The 19,233-nt window shown below is 33.9% G+C and overlaps 1 protein-coding gene across 1 annotated transcript in view; it reads left to right on the top strand.

Annotated features, from left to right (window-relative positions):
* Positions 1 to 3,849: 3,849 nt before the first annotated feature.
* The window catches only part of Mid1 (calcium-permeable channel component Mid1), a 34,110-nt gene continuing 18,726 nt past the window's right edge, over positions 3,850 to 19,233 (top strand). The window contains exon 1 of the mRNA XM_090119533.1: positions 3,850 to 4,308. Within this exon, the coding sequence (XP_089975659.1) occupies positions 3,850 to 4,308 (459 nt within the window). The remainder of the gene's footprint in view (positions 4,309 to 19,233) is intronic.

Here is a 19,233-nt window from a genome sequence, read left to right as displayed (position 1 = left end):
GGAGTCATCGAGATATATTACTAGAGGGGTTATTCCAAACAAAAACATTGCGCGCGGCCGATGTGGTGGGGTACGTGTGGAACGAGCGAGGCGTGGCTTCAAGTTCAAAGATTAAGCAATGCGTGCAGATGCGACACATTGTGCAATCTGTTTACTCGGTACTATCTGGTGGTACTGATACTAGGGAATTAATAAAACGAGGATTTTATATTAAACTATGTATTTTAATTTCCTTTAAATAATATCAATTTATTAAGCTTTTGTCGTTTTGTGTAGTAATCAATAGTTTTATCAGTTTTTGCTTCATGATGTAATTTAAATGGATACGATGATTCAATGTTGATGGCGTTTACGTATAAGAAACTCACATTTTGAAAAATCTCACGCGAGATTCGAGGATGGGGGAGGGGTTGAATAAATACTCACGAAATCTCACCAGGGGGGGAGGGAGGTGCAGAAAATTTAAAAAAACACCTCACGTAATTTATGGACGCCCCCTTACTCGATCACAATTTTTGTAACTTTACTATAAACGGAACTACATTTAAAAATATACTTTATTTATTGAGTTATAAGGTTGCTTCCATTCTGTTTATTTACATTCTCAAAAACATCAATCGCTGCAGAGGTGGCTTGCGACAAAGGCGGCTTGTGTCAAAGGCCTCGGCGATATCATTTAAGAACATAATATTATGTACTTTAGGCAAACTTGTTATAAGATCTATTTTACTTTCTTATTAGTCCATTTGACAAGGATATTGGGTAAGATACCTATTGGAATAATTTTATTATTATGTATGTACTTATTAAATCCGCGAATAAAAAAAATTTTTAGTCGTGAATATAGAAATTGGGTCGCATTTTTTTAATCCGCGAATAGTGAAAACACGAATAAAGGAAGCGCGATTAAGGAACTTTTACTGTATTAGTTTCTGTGAATGTTGTGTTTATTTGTAATTGTTGTGCATAATAATTTATAAATCCTATTGGAACAACTATTGATTAGGCTTTTTTTAATAAATAAAAATAGGTAAATAAATAAATATTACTTAATATAACCTACCGTTTTACTTTGCGTAGTCGGGTAAAAGTATAAATATTTAGGTACTACACCACGGTAATCTTTCCTAGTAGATATTGTATATACATAGTTAAAAAAATCCAGTTACATTTTTATAACAGACTCATCGATAGTGTCACGTCTGTGCTGTTAGTCTATGAAAAATGGCGCGAAACGCAGAACGCGTGGTGATTTTTCGCAAAATGATAACAATATTAGTAAAATGCATGACTTACTCATAATAAGGAAACTTACTGGTGAAAAGTCACTCCTCGGGCTTTGTTTGTATTATGGGAACTGTTAAAACAATATCTAAGCAAACACGAAGGCATTTTGAACAGAACAATAACACGTGTTGACGCGGCAAGCGGGGGGCACAGTCCGACACAGACTAAAGAGACTTGTGATTCTTACCTCTAGCTCGTGTTAAAGAGAGTGTAGTAGCGATCGCCTCTCTAGTACGTAGTACATTCTATCTCGATGTCCGGAGTCCGGGCTCCGGCAAGCAGCGCTGAGCGCGCGCGCATCGATCGGTGACGAAAGAGCGAGACAGACGATACTCGTTCGTGAGGAAAAAAGTTAACACAACTCTGCGTCACGATTCACGAATCAAACTTGTTTTACAATGCTTACTTAATCACATTCTTACTTATAAATTATTAATAATGGATTATTATTGTATACCTAACTTAATTTTTTGTACTTTACTGCGAAAGATCTGTAGAGCAGAACGATTCATTAGGATTAAATGTGTGCATGTACCTACTAGTGTACACACGTAAGAAGTGAAACTTCTTTATGACCTTATTTTTCAAAAAATAATTTACTATATATGCAACTCTACAGAAATACGTCGAATCACGCGTGGTAGGGATAAGAAAAAGATGGCGCGTAACGGAAAAATGTCACGCGTAACGAAAAAATGTTACACAACATTTTTTTCCAACCCGGATAAAGAAGTTTCACTTCAAAAAATAAAGTCAGTAGTCAGTACCTACAACGTCATTTTACATTTAAGTATTCTTATTTTTAAGATATCGTTATTATTTTCGCGAACTTTATTTATAGCTATGTATTATATCAAAGCAATTCGCAAGCTTCACAATGGTCAATGACGCATACAAATGGCTCTTAAATAAGACCACACGCAAGTTTAATTGTGGTAACATTTCTGCCCACTTGCCTTTATTGTTATTGTTCTGCTATCTATCATTGTCTACTTTAAGGGTATTTAGCAAATAAAATATTGTAGGTACATAGAGTTTGAGGGGTTTGAAAAAATTGCATAAGTATATGTATGACAAAGTATCAAATTAAAAAAGACAATTATATTTTTTATTCGAACTATGCTAATACCTACGAGTACTAGGTCGATAACACAATTATTTTTTCCTTTTCCATTTGCATTCTCAACTTTCAAATTTCACACTTCTTTAATAGGTACGGTTCGCGTCTTAAAAACACGGTTTGGGAAAGTGATGGCGCTAGAACCAGGTAGGTAATAGGTACCTATAGGTGGCTATCATTTTTCCACAGTAGAATTCATACTGCTTTAAGACTAGTTACTATGGTGTCCCGAGGGTAGAAATTATAAAATCAAATACCTACATAAGTAATCTAGAGCATTTTACATTAATTCTAAAAAAAAACTTTTTCCGTTATCTTGAAGTCAGAAAGTTTGAGGTTTCATAATTATTTTGAAAGAATGAAAAAGAGAATTGCAAAATGCATTCATATTTTAGCAAAAGCTGGGAAGTTGTTTAGTGTAGGTGCGGCGTAAATAGTTGACTACAAGTGTACTTCATGGGAATAATCTAGAGTCTCAGTGCAATTATATTCTCTACGGCTTTTAAAAGGAATAATTGTTTGACACTAATGAGAAAAAAATGTGTGCGTGTACTAGTGTACACACGTAAGAAGTGAGACTTCTTTATGACCTTATTTTTCAAAAAAATAATTTAGGTACTATATGCAACTTTACAGAAATACGACGACGAATCACGCGTGGTAGCGATAAGAAAAAGATGGCGCGTAACGGAAAAATGTCACGCGTAACGAAAAAATGTTACACTAATTTTTTTTCCAACCCCGATAAAGAAGTTTCACTTCAAAAAATATATATATAATACTCGATTCATTGTAACTAGATTTATTTTTAGATTCCATACAAAAAGTTTTTTGCATACTGTGGTCGTCAGTAGTGGATTCGATCGACTTGCAAGCTACTTCTAAAATGCGGCTGGATTGGAGGTCTTAATTTTTCCACGAAGTTGAAAAAAGGTGAAGTTTCAAATAGGTAACACACAGTAACACATCCATACCTAACACAGTCAATATAATCTTTAGTGTTATCACAGTTGATTATGCAAGATTATCGTTAGTTGCAGAATGTTTTTAAAGTTTATTATCATGCCATCTTCACCGATACGATTTCAAACAAAAAAGTTTTCTGTTTTCGAGTTAGGGCGGGCGGCACTCATTTGTCTATCAACTACGAGATGGCGCAGTATTCGTGTTGAAGTTGACGGCAGGCGGGGCTTGGGGTGCGCACGCAGGTTACATAACGGCAGCAGAGGCTGTAGGGACGCGCGCAGCGGGAGCGGGGAGCGGGGCGATCGATGTGCGCCCGGGGGGTGTCAGTCGAGCGGCGAGCGAGCGACATGGCGGCGCGCCCACCCCGCGCGGCGGCCCCGCGGCCCGGGCCGCGCGAGTAGGTCGCCATGCGCGATGCGGTATGAGGCAGCGCCGCGCCCGGCGGGCCGGCCCCCGCTAGCGGCGCCGCCCCCGCCATGCGAGCGCCGCCGCTGCTGCTGCTGCTGCTGATGGCGGCCGCGGGCCTGGCCGTGAGTCCGCTCGCGCGCCTCAACCCCTGGCTGAGCGCGTGCGATCTGGAGGAGGAGGGCGCGGGCGCCGAGTGCGGCGACGGGCACGCGGCGTGCAGCGGCGGCGGCGCCGACACGCTGGCGGGGCGCGACGTGCCGTCGCTCTGCGCGCTTGGAGCTGGTGCACGAGCGCGTCGCCTGGCCGAGCTGCGGCTGCGCGCCTGCTGCGAGCGGTCCCCTGCATCCGCACTGGACCGCAGCGCGCGCGCCGACGTTCTCGCCGGTGGAGAGCGCTGCGAACGCACGCTTCGCGACCTCCTTGCCCTCGACGCCATGGTGGCGCGCGTGCACTGTGACTTCGTCAGCATCCTCAATCGCTACGACTGCGACCAGTCCTATTCAGTACACACCTGTAACGAGTGCCAGGTGAGTGGACCAGAAGAGCGCAGCAAGTTTACCAGCAGCGTAGGTAGTGATTTTAAGGTTGAGTAATGATGAGAAAATAGACGTTACTGTAGTTTGGGTTCGTCAGCCCGTCTATGCAGTAGGTAATAAACATATACAATAAGTTGACACATAATACACAAACACAGTTTATAAAACATTATAAACTTTACATAAAACTCGTTAGGTACTTTGAAAAAAAATTATGTCGTTGATAATGGAATATTTTTTTAAATCCTAGCGAACCAGAAGAATTTTAGAGATGCTCTCGGTTTACCTGATTTTTTTGAAATAATTACTTTTATTTGTTCGTGAACTTCTGAAATATAAGACATATCATTGATCTGATCAGAGATTCTCCCTAACCTCTTGAATATACGCGTGACCCACGTCAATGGTTAGATTATATGCGTGTATCGATCGTGTTCCACAGGCCACGCTGCTTAACCTTAGATTTCATAAGAAAAATACAAATCTTCACCTTGTTCAATGAAATACCCGAAATCTAAGTTAGGATATTTCGTATTATATAACCAGAAATATGTACTAGCAATCTCCTTCTTATGTACAAAATATACGGCGATGTTGAAGGCTATTCATTATATCATATGAAGATAATTGATTTTTCCGACATCAGGTGTTCATATAATATGATAGATATACGTTTTTAAACATTTAAAATGATTGAATGCGACATTCAACGGTTTTCGAAGTCGAACTGATGTTTCTATACATTTTCACTTATTTCTGTGCCATTTTCTTTTTATTTTTGGCTTTAAAGCTTATAAATTGTGATGATCAAATCAAGATTTTTTGTGTATTTACACAGTACAATGCTTGAATATCTAAAAATATATAGATTTTCAAGGATTTCAGTTGACGAAAAAGTCATTTTGTTGTTAATTATTAATTTTATTATAGTACTTTATATACTTAACGATATTTATAAATATAAAAGGGTATTAATAATAAATTAATAAATATTAATATAGCATGAACATCGTAGTAAGAAAAACAATTGTAAGAACTACAAGATTATGGTATAATGTAAATTAAATGCTAACCTAAAGAAATTACATTGATTGTTTTGATTTTTATTGTGAAATAGGTAATTAGTATATTTTTGTTTCAAATGAGCAATTAATTTAGAATATAGACTATTTTATTTTTTAATCGTCAACCGCATTTAATCTATCCAATATATTTTAGGATAATTATAATTCATATTAAAGACGTATAATGAGTTATCTACATTAAAACGTACTCCATGTAAATAAATCACTCGACAAATGAAGGTTCGGTTTGAATTTTCACAAAATTATAAAGCCAAGAACATTTGATGTTGTCTGTTATTAATTTAAAGAAGCATTGAAAAATATACCCACTTCTAATGGAAGCAATATTCAGCGAGATCAATTCATCAACGGCTCTAACGATTCAAATTTATACTTACAAATAAATTTTATGATTTCTTTCAATTATTATACTTTTGTTTTAATTATTTGTTACTCATAAATGCATGATTATTTACACAGATACCTTCAGTTAAAATTGTTCTGCTTTAAATTAAAAATACTGATGCATGTCTTAAAAGTATTGGTTTATAATAAGTTATGTCTGGGTCTACATATTTTAGTTTCCATAAAAATGTACACGATCGAACTAACTTAACTGCCTACAATTTTACCTTTCTCTCAATTGTTATGTTCTACGTTTCATTCTCTAGTCAGTTAGACCTTAGCTGTTACCATATACTTACAAACCCTTTACTTTTTATTTGGAAAAACTCAATACTAATGATTTGTTTTGAGATTTTTTTAATATAGTCACACAAGTTAAGGTTTAGTTTAATCCTAATATTATGATAAATCAGAGTCAAATTATGAGAAACAAAGTACATATTATTGATACATATGAATCTCTTTTATAAAGAATTATTCAACCTACTCGTATATGAGTTAGGTTAGGTTTAGCACGAAAATTTATATATTACCTTCACATTTCTGTTGGTGACACACAAACATTGTTGTATAAATTGTGCTGGTGTAAAATGAATTGCACTCATTTTACTGAAACATGTGATAATGGAAACAAGAATTTTGTTTATAATATAACAAAAAGTAAAAGCATGAATGGTAGAGTCAGCTTCTCTTTCTCGTAGCAGTAGAAATATAGTAATAATTTGTTTGTTTTTGTTATGAGTGATACTTTGTAGTGAATTATCTCATTTATTTAATCTAATTATTCATAATAATTCAATAAAAAATTTATCAATATGAGCGTCGAATTATTATTTAAAATGTCTGTTTACAATACTACGATGCAAAGAGACTACGAATAAAATCTATTCAAATATCAACTTATAATTGGCTATTACATGAAAACTCTCTAAGCTTTATTTAATTAATATGATTACCATTACTATTCCCATAGATGTCATAGCATGTTAATGGAATCACAGACTAATAATAATATACTAGATACGTACAAATGGAATGTTAATTAAAATTTTACCATTTCCATTTTCCACCTATACTAACAATTAAGCAAATTGCTTTATTTAAAATAAAAGGACAGGGTACAACAAAGTTGTTGGTAAATAAGATTTTACGAACATGCCATTTTCATTATATTTACAAATCCCAAACCTGCACCCACCTTTATGAACGCATTTAGAGTCATAAAATAGAGAAATGACGCCATTGCTGAGGGATCCAAGCGGCGATGATGTAAACTTTTTATAGAACTTTTCTTGGTATTCTACACAAGTAACAAGTATACGTATATTCCTGATATTGCTTCCATCATTCATTACAGGCTTTCAACATTGTATCAATGTTTGTGACAACTTGAATAATAATATTGTTGAGGCGCATAACAACATGATTTATCTTTGATATGTGAAATACAATAATAATATTATAGTGTGTTGGCAAGGATAGGTTTATAAAAAAGAGATAGTGATGTGTTTTTGAATTCTTAAAGACTATAATACATACCACATAATACGACGCCTTTTAATATCGATATCTATTGGATGTAGTTTTTATCGGTGACTTCGTTGACGGGTTGGTAACTAATTAGTATTTGCTTGACTTTTTGCTGAAGCTGTTCGTTCTCAGAAAGTCTTTTCTTCTACGATCATATTTTGTAATTCATACCGGCCAGGGTATTAATACGTGTACCAATAAATGTCATGGGCATGATAATAATCATAATCATATGTAATATCGTGAGAGAGTCGTGATAATTCTTGTTATTTTTACTACTTGTTGTTATTTTCGCCATACATACATCGTTTAAAAACTAAATAAAAAAATCGAGGAAGTTATAAAAGATGGAATAAATAGGTCGGTAATAGCTTAAACTCCTTACGTGCCTGAGGTCGTTTTGTCCTCAATCGCATGTCTTTACCCTGTCCACGACAGGATCTGCGAATGTACCTGTGTTTTAGACACTTGAAAGCTTTTAAACGATTTCCACATTGTTAACTTTACTCAGTTGAATTGCAAGGGACATGTACCTACAATTGATGTTATTTCTTACAAGCAATTCAATAAAACATCGTGTACCTACCTATGTAATAGATGATTTTAAATTTTATTAATATTGCGAATTAATAATAAATATGTATTAAAACTACAGATCGTCCTCATAAGAGCGTAAATATGAATATTACTGAAAAGGAGAGAGTTTTTAAATGAAATTTTTCATTACTCTACTTTTCATTTAATTACTCTACTATCGCAAATGCAGAATGCTGTGACTGTTTTGATCGATTCAATCATCAAAGATAATTATGTGAATGTCATATTCAATTAATGGAGCATTTAATTAATTTCCCATAGTGCTTTTTATGCCACCATACTATGTCATACGTTCAACATTTGGAAATGTACCTACTCATTTTATATGCAAGGTGTCTGTTTCACTACTTGCACTATAGGTACTGAAATTTTTAAAAGGTAGATCAGGTTAAAACAAATTTCATTCATAAAATATTACATTCAATTTGCTTATTTACTCTCCATGTTCTATAAACCCGCAAAGGAGCTAGTGGAATGTAATTTTCATATTCAAATAAATGTGATAATAAATCATAGTTTTCTTTTTACGTTACTACTTATTAATTTGATCAGTTAAAAAAGTTATTTAAAGTTAAGTATTTGATAAGTAGAGATTAAAACAAGAATACATTATTTAACAAGGTTACAATTAAAATAAGTGAAAAATGAGGGTAAAAATGAAAATTTCAAGTGATAATCTCATATCAATTTGATTGACGTTAGTGATAAATCACCATATAAAATCTTGCCGATAGCTCGACGCGCCTGAAGCGTGTAACCGTGATATCAGGTATGAGGTTGCGAACTAAAGTTTCATTCAAAAACACGCCTAGAATTGAGGTTATAATAAAATACGCATGCGTACAAATAGCGCGCATGCGAGCTCCTACCTTGTCTGACTTTGGCAATGATATCATCCTGTTCACGTTTTAATTTTATTTCGGAGTAAATATATTAGAATATTCACTTTCGGAAAATGTAATTTAAGAGAATAGTATTACATAATACTGTAAATAAATAACGTAGCATGTATAAAGTATATAGTTGAATTTATCAAAGACTAGATAAATTTACTTTTGCGTATGATGTCAATAGTAGAATTGATAAAAATATTATTATTAATTCCACAGACGCGTGTAGATATATAAATTATATACTACCTACTATAATCCATTTAATAATAATATAATCTAAGAATATAATTATTAATTTTACATATCGTCTGACAGTTGTTTCATGAACGTTTATATTCACAGATTAGAATCATACAATATTTTAGATCCTTACTCTGAATAAATCGTTACGTAAAAGTATGGATCTAAGAACAGAAGCTCTATCCAGATTGTATATATTCAAGAGTGCCATTAAACAATGCGTTTACCCAAAAACTACCCGGTCTTCGCACATGTATACGTTCGTTTACATATCCGTTAGCTTTTTGGGATGTATAAATGTGCAATTTTATACGTCCGGTGTAGGTATTGGTAGACAAATTGGTCTCGGCGGCGCGTTGACGTCCTCCGCCGGAAAGGGCGACAGGGGAAAGTTTCCCTTAAGGAAAACGATCCGAGGCTTGCTCGTGTCGTAGTAATAGCACCAATTTATTTAACCCGTAATTTTAAATAAAAGGGTGCGGGCCTGCTAAGTATTTCAAAAGTATTACGGTGTGGCGGATCTGTTATGATTTGTTGAGAACGTTTTCAGTTTTTTTTGGTTTTACATTTTCTTTGGCTTCTATTGATTTTGTGGGAAACTGTGTTGACTTGTAGCTTGAAATGTACGATGTAATACGCAGAGAACTCTTTCTGTAGATTTGGAATACCAAATCTTTTTTGGTGCAAAATTTGAATTGATTTGCTGTAGGTATGTACGTGATTAATAAATACTCCTACGTTTCGTTACGCAAATACATACCGAACACGTGTATGTTATGACCTCGACGTTTTTATGTTATGATTTTATTGAAGTGAAATTTCGGTAGGCGCGTTGAGAGTATCAAGGTCGCGTCATGGCAAAACCGTAACGACACGGAGTAAGGCGAAGATTTTGGTATCAAAATACTTATTTAGCCTTACCAAATAAGGCACACACGCTCTTTTTATGAGTATAAAATTATTTTAACAACCAAATAAGAAATCAAAACTTTATAATACAAACAAAATTGTATACCTACTTTTATAATATTATATTCTACCATCTCTTACGTACTTTCGAAGTCACTAATTGTTACTAAGTAGAAGTTATAAATTTGAGATCACCTTCGTTTCTTTATTGTCTGATAAAATGAATTATTTATTAAAAAAACGAACACATTCTAGTGAAATTATGATAAAATCAAAAAATGTTGAAGCGATAGAGAAAATATTGGTAAAATAAGTCAAGGTTAAAATTAAATATGTAGCTTAAATATCAAGATGTAGAGCCCTTGAGTTTATAATCACAGCGATATATTCCCATAGATTCAGGGTTTGCACCCACTAGACATAATACAATGAAAATTCAAGTGGCTCTCAGTTTCTGCATCTTATTGCAGAGGAACGTTACATAACAACTATGTTGGATAGAATAATAGGAATCAGTTTGTGTTGAACCGCAAAATGGAGTAAGTTAAGAGGTATCTTGTCAGAAGGTAAAGTGTCACTTGGGGCTTGTTTGCGCGCACGAGCGTTCTCGAGCGCGATGGTAACTGTGGCTAAAATATTAATTTATTGCGCCTCACTTGCGATGTTTTGCACGTTTATTATTTAAAACTGAAAAATAGGTGAGAAGTAATTAAATAGATCTAAGTAGAGCGGTTAGTGCCATAGATTCTTTAATATTTAAGGCGGAGTTCCGATTTATGACGGTTGTTGAAGTATTTCCCAGGCTCGGGACTTTTTGTTGTGTTTGTACTAGCTGGAGGCCGCGGCTTTACTCGCGTTCTGCTCAGGTAGTCGAGCTTATATTATGTGAATTCAAACTATATTCTACCTCTGTATAACATTTCATATAATTCTACTCAGCTTTTTCTTGGTGAAATAGAAACAAACATCAATTCTAATAAACCTCACAAATTAACACGTTCCTACGATATTTTTTTATCTATTCACCGTGATATGAAATAAGCTTTTAAATATTGTAGCTCATAATTCTCGTTAAATTTACTTCGAAATGAGTATTTAACATTTTTAACAACTAATTATAAATCAGTTTTGTAGTTCTCATGTGAGTAGGCTCACGTTGAGTGTGTATTAAGCTTGTTACTAAAAAAGTTATTCTCGATTGCGAAATGAAATATTGATACAATTTGTTTAAAATATTTAAATGTATTCGAATGCACGAATAAACAATGAATAGGTAATTAATCGACTTGACGTCTTAAAAAGAAGTACCCTTCCGATCTGTTCCAATTCACTTTGAGAGTAGCTCGTAGTCGCACCAGCATTAATCACAGTCCGCTTCTATAGTCAACCTCTTAAAGCCTTCATTCATTATTTTTCTTAGTTTTTAAAACAACTCTTTTCAAGGCTTTTAGAAATCCGTTCTTTGTGATGTTTAAAGAAGCTAATAGGTAAACTACAGATTAAATAAAAACAAAAATTTCAATTAAAATTATAATTTTATAATTTCATTTATTCCACAGTAATTTCATCCTTAGTATGAACACAAATCATCACTTCCATAGTAGTCGTGCTGTTGACAGCCGGGTATACTAATGTTTGGATCCTTTTGAAGTCGAAACATCGAGAGACCTTTTGCTAAAGATGCGTGCACTGCCGGCCTCAATGACAGCTACGAATTTTGCGTTCAGCATTATTAAATTATCAAGTAATTTCGACGCTACGCCGTATTCGGCGAGCGTAGCACATCGCGCGTTCGGCCAGTGGTTACGAATGGTTACGAAATGATGATGAGATTCGTAAAACTTGATTGTCTGCTTCGTGTGGCTGTTTTAATTCAAACTCATCCATAATAATAAATCAGAGTAATTGCATAAATGACATTTGAAATGTTAGTTATGTTAGTTACATATTATGTTAGTTATAGAATATTGTTAATATGCAATATATGTCAGTCAATGTGTTTGGAAGAAAGTAAAACGTTGTCACCGTGTGCATAACCTGTCGTTAAAATTGTTCTTATTAATCGTGTTAAAATAAGAGAAACGGTGAAATACGATTATATAATAAAAGTATACCGTCTTAGCAACAAAATCTGTTACAGCGCGTCACATTTCCATTCTACAATCGCCGCCGTAATTGTCCTTTTAAAAGTTTAAAGTAGCAACAAACTTCTCAATTGCGGCCGCTACACGCTTTCCACGTTCAAAGCGTTGGAGATCACTCAAAAAGAAGTTTAAATTGAGTAGACTAACAGTATGTAACATGAGCTGAGAGTCCGAAAGTTGTTCGTCATAATTAAAGGCCGGCTCGCGAAAATTAATATTTCGTTTCTGCGGTAGCGAATTACGAACTCAAACTTATGTGGAGCGCCCTGTCAACAACGGCTATAAGTAGTATTGCTTAATGGCTGTATTTTATTATTTGTTGTATATTTGTAGCAACTACGTTAATTAATGTAAAGCACGAATTTAAAATTTATTCGTTTTATTTTGGTTTGTGTGAAAATGTTGCATTTGTACAACAAAATTCATTTTTTAAAGTCTGTGAAATGTCGGATAATGAGAGATGTCAGGCTACTCACATTCTTAATTGGAAAATACACGAAATATTTGGCTAAAGAAAATAAAAGTATGATTAAATAGTTAAAATGATCTGTATAGAATATGTTTATGCATAATTACGATGTAGTAGACCCTTTTGCAGACCCCAAAACACGAGGTTAGTCCTGTATTTCTCCAACGACTATCTCATAACTATTAGCTGTTATAGTGGAACATTCAAAGGCGAATGTGGAAGGGTTTGAAAAAGCACAATCTCAGAGACGGGTCGGCAAAACGAAGTAATTATGTAACTACGTCAACGAATTAGTGTCGGTATTGGCTACGTGCCAACTGCATGCGGGACAGACGGGGCTAAGGGCGTGAAATATAGACTTAGATTATAAACTTTTGTTGTTTGTGGAATTATTGACAAAAAGGAGTCATTGCAATAATTTAAATTAACCTAAGTAATTATAAAACTTGTGCAACTAGGTGACAATTTGATTGAAAAATCTGAATCTAACAAATGTATTGTCGCTGACGAGAAATCCATTACTTATATCATTTAAATGGTTCAGAAACTACTTATATCATTTATATCATGTACTTATATCATTTAAATGGTTCAGAAATCAATTACTTATATCATTTAAATGGTTACTTAAATACAATGAACTTTGTATATTAATATAGAATAGGTGCCTTAATGATAAAACAATTTTTGAGTGAAATTTTTTAACCACCAGCGGGCCCTTCAAAAATGTTTGTGTATGCTAAAACCGGTGTAAAAAAGGCAAGCCTAATGGTGACGAATAAGGGTGCTCTCAGGTCTCGCCCCTGCTCTCTCACTTTGATGTAGACACACTTTCCTTAAAACAACGTGTCTGAGTGTTGTGTATTAAATTGCTCGTCCAATTTCTACTATCTTTTGTTGCTTTAACGTTTAAAGTGATATTGTTATTTCGATCTACATAATTAATTATAGATTACGTTGCTTGCTCCCGTTTACTACGCGCTGATAAGATTTATTCTCGCTTTCCTTTATTTTGCAGTACTTAGTAGTGAAATCCTTTTTCTCGGCTATTTGCCAAATTTAGATAGATCGGTAACATTCTCGCAGGCTCTACATTCATTCAACTTTTGAATATATTTAACGTTACGTAATATGGTTTCATCACAAAATATTTGCTATCATTGCAGTTAAATATCTGTTCTTTAAAATGTTTGTATAATTTTTATGAATTGTAAATAAACACAATAAAAGGTTACTGGTTATAATTTTGTTGGCATGTAAACTTTTAAACAGGCCTTAAAACACTAAACCAACCCATCACACAATCTTTCAGATAGGTGTGCACCAATCTTCAGTGAGACATTTTTTGTTAATTTTCAGTTAGAACAACAATATAATATTTCATGTTTATAGATTCATGGAAGGCCTTACGTGAAACATGAAATCTGAAACGTGTTTGTTGTTGTTGTTACATGGATGCTAAAAGCTTCGTGCTACAAGAACTTTCCTGGCACTGGCCTTTGAGGTATCTTCTTCCCTTGCTCTTTGCTTTGAAAACTAATTCATGTTCTTTTATATTTTTCATATGAAATTTAATTGATTATTTCATATTCCAACATTTAGGTATATAGGTAAAATGAAACTATGGAAAATAAAATAAGTATAGACTAGCCTAATAGATACATTGTGCTAGGCAAAAGCAATAATTTTCATTTAAATTAAATGCTGTTGTTATTGGTATTGTATTTATTTTAATCAGGTATATCCCAGTATAGCTTGGGTTTTACTTTTTAGATATTTTATCACAAAAAATATATTGTGCCTCATTATGATCGCTTTGTTCTCATTGTATTGAATACTAAAAGTCTAACATTTATTCCTTCAGTTAAATATCGCTTGAGAGCAATCGTTAAAAGCCGACCATTGTATTGTATGCAGGGTAATACCGTCCACATAATACTCAGATACTTATATATACTATGTAAATTGTATACTCTGTTTGTATGAGGTTTTTCTGTATTCAATAAATTATTTAGAACAAGAATTTTCCTGAATAAAATCCTAGCAGTGAATTATTATAAAAGCGGCTTAATTAGTATTGAAATGAATAGTTTATATCCAATTGCCATAATTGCTATTATTAAATAACTGAGTAATGCAGTCTTCTATTTTGTAAAACTTCTATTTGAATGGCAAAATCCACCCCATCCCATTCAATTTCGCAGTTGAGCTAGCTAATAAATATGTCAGAAGTGTTCAATGTAATTATATTAACACAAGATTCCCACGGACGTGTAGCGAGTGTGCAACAAAGCTTATCTATTGTTCTATCCAGGACAGTTTTTTCCGTTCCAACAATTCCATTGGAACTAACCGTCAAGGAACTATCCGATAGTATCAGTGTCCGAACATTTCTCGGTTAATCGCTTTCTCTTTGCTGTAACGAAGTGTAATAAAAGAAAACTTACAGACTGTCTTTTGTTTTTGATTTAGTTTTAATTTAAACGGACAGCTAGCTTCATTTTGAAGTTAAAAAGTGTGTTTGAGTTTTTTTAGTTTTTTGAACTAAGTAGGTAAAATGGAAAAAAAGTTTATACCAAACTTTAAAAAACAGACATAGCGTAACCTACTTCATATATTTAAAACTCAATTCAAGGTTTTGTAATGAATGAAAACTTAGTTGGCTGGGAACAGACCGTAGCATTCACCTTAAATAAACGGAGCAAAACAAAACAAGTATTCGATTCACAACTCTTTATGGAAAAAAATTGAAACGAATATAGGTTGCTTATATTAACACGTTTTTATGCACGATACGCAGTATACCGCGAAATGTCGAGATATATTATTGTCTGAGTTGAAATCATAAAAGTTGTTCTCGTGTTAATCCGTAGCGCGGCAGTGCGCGGGCGGGCGCCGATCAAACAGGCTCAGAATCAATATGGCCGCCGCCCAGCTGATCCGTGACCTCTGCACCCCGCACCCCTTCGCGCCCGCGAGTCCACGCTCCACGAGTCTTAATTCATATTCCAAGATTTTATAATTTCTGTTTCCTATATTAAGAAAACTATTTTCTGATTTATAATTTTCTTAATGAGAATTTCTACATAAAGTTTACTTTCGAAGGAGAGTGATGAATTGTGTTCAGACATGAACTAAGTAGACCAATGTTTAATTGTTCATTGGAATTGGATTAAGCGATGAAAGCGTCGAAGTACACGTGTTGTCGTGTGAAACAATATTGCAAATGAAATCTCACCACAAACATTGCAGCGCGTAATTAATTAATAGGTGTTAACAGTGATGCTTACGTAAACCGAACATTCTGTTGAAAACTTTTTGTTACAGATGTGTGATTTTTTAAGGAAAAGAAATTAATGTGAGTGTAATTTTTTCCGTTAATGGAAAGTAACCAATCTATTTAATAGACACCTTTGTATATTCTGTTCTCTTTGGAAATTTGTTGATTGCTTTTTAGACAAATAATCTATATAAGGTCTGGTAGACCTATTTATTACACTACTTGTACCTACGCCTCGAATTAGTTTGAGGACGAATTAAACATAACCGTTTACCGCAGCGCACGCAACGGAAGCTTTCAAAAAGGAATATATTTTCTCGCTTTTGGAAGAATTTTCATTTCTGCTACGCTCGTATTGGTCGTAGCATGATATAAATACAAGTCTCCAAGCACTACCTTATTAGATTATTATTATTTTTTGTATGAATTTTGTATGCATTAGTTTAGATGTGTTCAAATCTAAGGAATTGTTTTATTGTTGAATAAGGATATAGAGATCTCTATGTATAACTCTAACTACAAATATATTAAATACATGTATAACATCATATATACCTATTCCGTAAACTAGATACACGTGCCGTAACGCGACAACCCTGTTGTCTCCGCTCTGTACAAATATTCCAACAATGTACCTGAAAATGAAAAGGCGATACAAAGATAACCAGATGTTTAATGTCGACTGTCAAAGTAATCTGCAATGCAACTTGTAAACCAAAGCTTTCGGTGAAATTCCGTAACTACAGCTGGTTTGAGTCATTCACTTTTTGTCCAACTTCATATCAGTTTTTCCGGCTCTAAGATTGTGGTGTTATTTTTATTCGTCCTTGTGATGTGTAATATGTATCACATACTTGTAAGTTATAATGATTTATACAGGGTGTAATCGTTAAGTGTGCACAAGCGATTATTCCGTAACTATTGCAGATATCAAAAAACTTTAAACTGATATCGAAAGTACTTAACCTAATGAGTAAGATGGCCATAATAATTTTTTAAAAATAAAACGAGAAATAACCAAAAATGTTACATTAAACGCTCCCATACAATTTATTTCCCATACATTTTGTATTCATAGTAGATTTTCGAAGTGACGTCCTTATTGTGCAATACAATGAGAAGGTCTATTTACAGTTTCTAAATGAACTTCCCTCCAAATTTGCGAAGTAATTAAAGCAGAAAACCAAAAAAACAAAAAAAAAGCTAAAATCTTTCATATTAAATGTATAGGTTGATCCAAAAGTAATGATAATTGGGTATTTCCTGTGCACATAAAAATATAAAATAAATGTTTTATGCTTGCTCATGTAATCACTAAGTTATCACAAAAAAATTATATCTACAGGCCACGTTTCCAAGTATTAACATTAATTTTAATGTGAACAGTGCGAGCCAGAATGTTTCCCGACGAAAAGAAGAAACAACGATTCGACATTTAGAGGGTGAATTTCTAAATTTTTAATGAGATCAGGATAATTTTTTGTCACGATTTGTGACCATGGGCGTTACCTGGGTTCACCATGTTTATGCTGAAACCAAGAAACAATCAATGGCCTGGATGCGAGCTTCCAAAGTGACGGTGAAGATTTTCAAAGTGAAAATTAGTGGGATAGATTAAAGCCGTAGTTTTTTGGGACGCTGAAGAAATGTGGAATATTTTAAGAAGGTAGCCACTACTACACAGGGCTCTTACTACAAAGACCAAATTAAAAGATTGCGGGTAGGTTAGTAATAAAAAGAGACATGGCAAACTTCTGTCTTGAATGTTGGTTCACCAAGACAACGCACCAGATCACAAAGCGTCAGTTGCGATGGCTGCCAATCAAAAATCGGCATTGAAAATGCTTGAACACCCACCCTGTTTGTAAGATCTAGCTCCTAGTTAATTCTATCTCTTACCTCGGCACAAGAAACACCGTCGATACAAGAAATTTTAAGACGACAGCGAAGTGATGGCCGATTTTGAGGGGTTTTTGTAGATGAAGTCAAAGTTTTTTTTTTTCTAAGTTAAGGAAAAAAAATATCGAAGTATATTATCTAGTTAGAAGACTATCTAGAGAAATACATTATTATTTTAACTGTAATGACCTTGTTTAATATTGATTATCATTACTTTTGGATCAACCCATGTACATGGGATATTCATGTCTCATACTAAATGTATGGGAGGGTTTAAAGTTATTTTTTTAGATATTTCTCGTATTATTTTTAAAAATTTATTATGGCCATTTTACTCATTAGGTTAAGTACTTTCGATATCAGTTTAAAGTTTTTTGATATCTGTAATAGTTACGGAATAATCGCCTGTGCACACTTAACGATTACACCCTGTATACTGCCTTCTCATCTATCTGAAAATATCCATTTAAACTTAGTTTACTGTTACTGTTAACTTGCTACAAAATTCGATGATGATATTTTGGTTGATTGGTTCATATTATAGTGTTATTAATCAAATTATGGGTACCAATTGATTAAAAAGTTACGTGCGGCTACAATCTACATAGAGCATTTCATAGCGTTTTCTAATACAGGTTATGCATGAGATATTCCAATACTTGTAGACCGTAGCTGTAGTAGGTACTTACATACTATGAAAATTTTCTGAATATAATTAATTCGAAACTGAGAATATAAGAGATAATTTCTTCTTCTAACCTATTGTAATATTACTGTTTCTCAATATTCGATACCGTTATCCAGATTTTTTAATTAATAATTGATTGATATTTAGTTTTAACACAGTTAAATTATTTTTTCCATGTGTAGAATTTAGTTTTTTAAAAACGTCATCATCATTACGAAACTGGTATAGCTTTTGTATTTGATTTGAAAATTTCTGAATAAAAGTGGAGCTAATGAATAAAGTCATTTTTATTTAAAAAATCTAAAGCCTAAAATACAGATTTCATCAAGTGGTAGCAACAATACAAAGTGTAACTTATACCTATATTTTAAAGTTAGCAAACATTCTGTACACATGAAATCAAAATACCTAAATAGTAGGTTTCCACGTAGATAATATTACGTGAAAGAAGAAAAAGATACTCGCAATTAAAAGGAACAAGTTGTAAAATTCGCAGTTAAACTAAGACATCTCACTGTTATCACTATGTGAAGTTTTTAAGTGGATGTTTTTCCTTTCGAGTTGGCTGCAAGTTAGAAATTACGAGTATGAGTATTAAATGTGTTTTCGCGTCGTGCCAGTCGCCTTTATTGGGTTAAGAGGTGAAATTATAACAAAGTGTGTTATTTGTACCTTCTGTTGGGTTTTGAATTAGTCATATTAAGAAGTACTACGAGTACAAAAAGACTCTTCTTTTTAAAAAGCTGTGTAAGGCTGTAAAGCTCTAGGTATATAGCGTCAAATAACTTTTAAATCAAT

This window comes from Colias eurytheme, chromosome 3, assembly GCF_061535395.1.
Source record: "Colias eurytheme isolate Ceu_HAF_F1 chromosome 3, ilColEury1 Martin Lab GWU primary, whole genome shotgun sequence".
NCBI lineage: Eukaryota > Metazoa > Arthropoda > Insecta > Lepidoptera > Pieridae > Colias > Colias eurytheme.
Note: the sequence above shows the minus strand (reverse complement) of the source record. Positions and strands in the feature narration are given on the sequence as shown.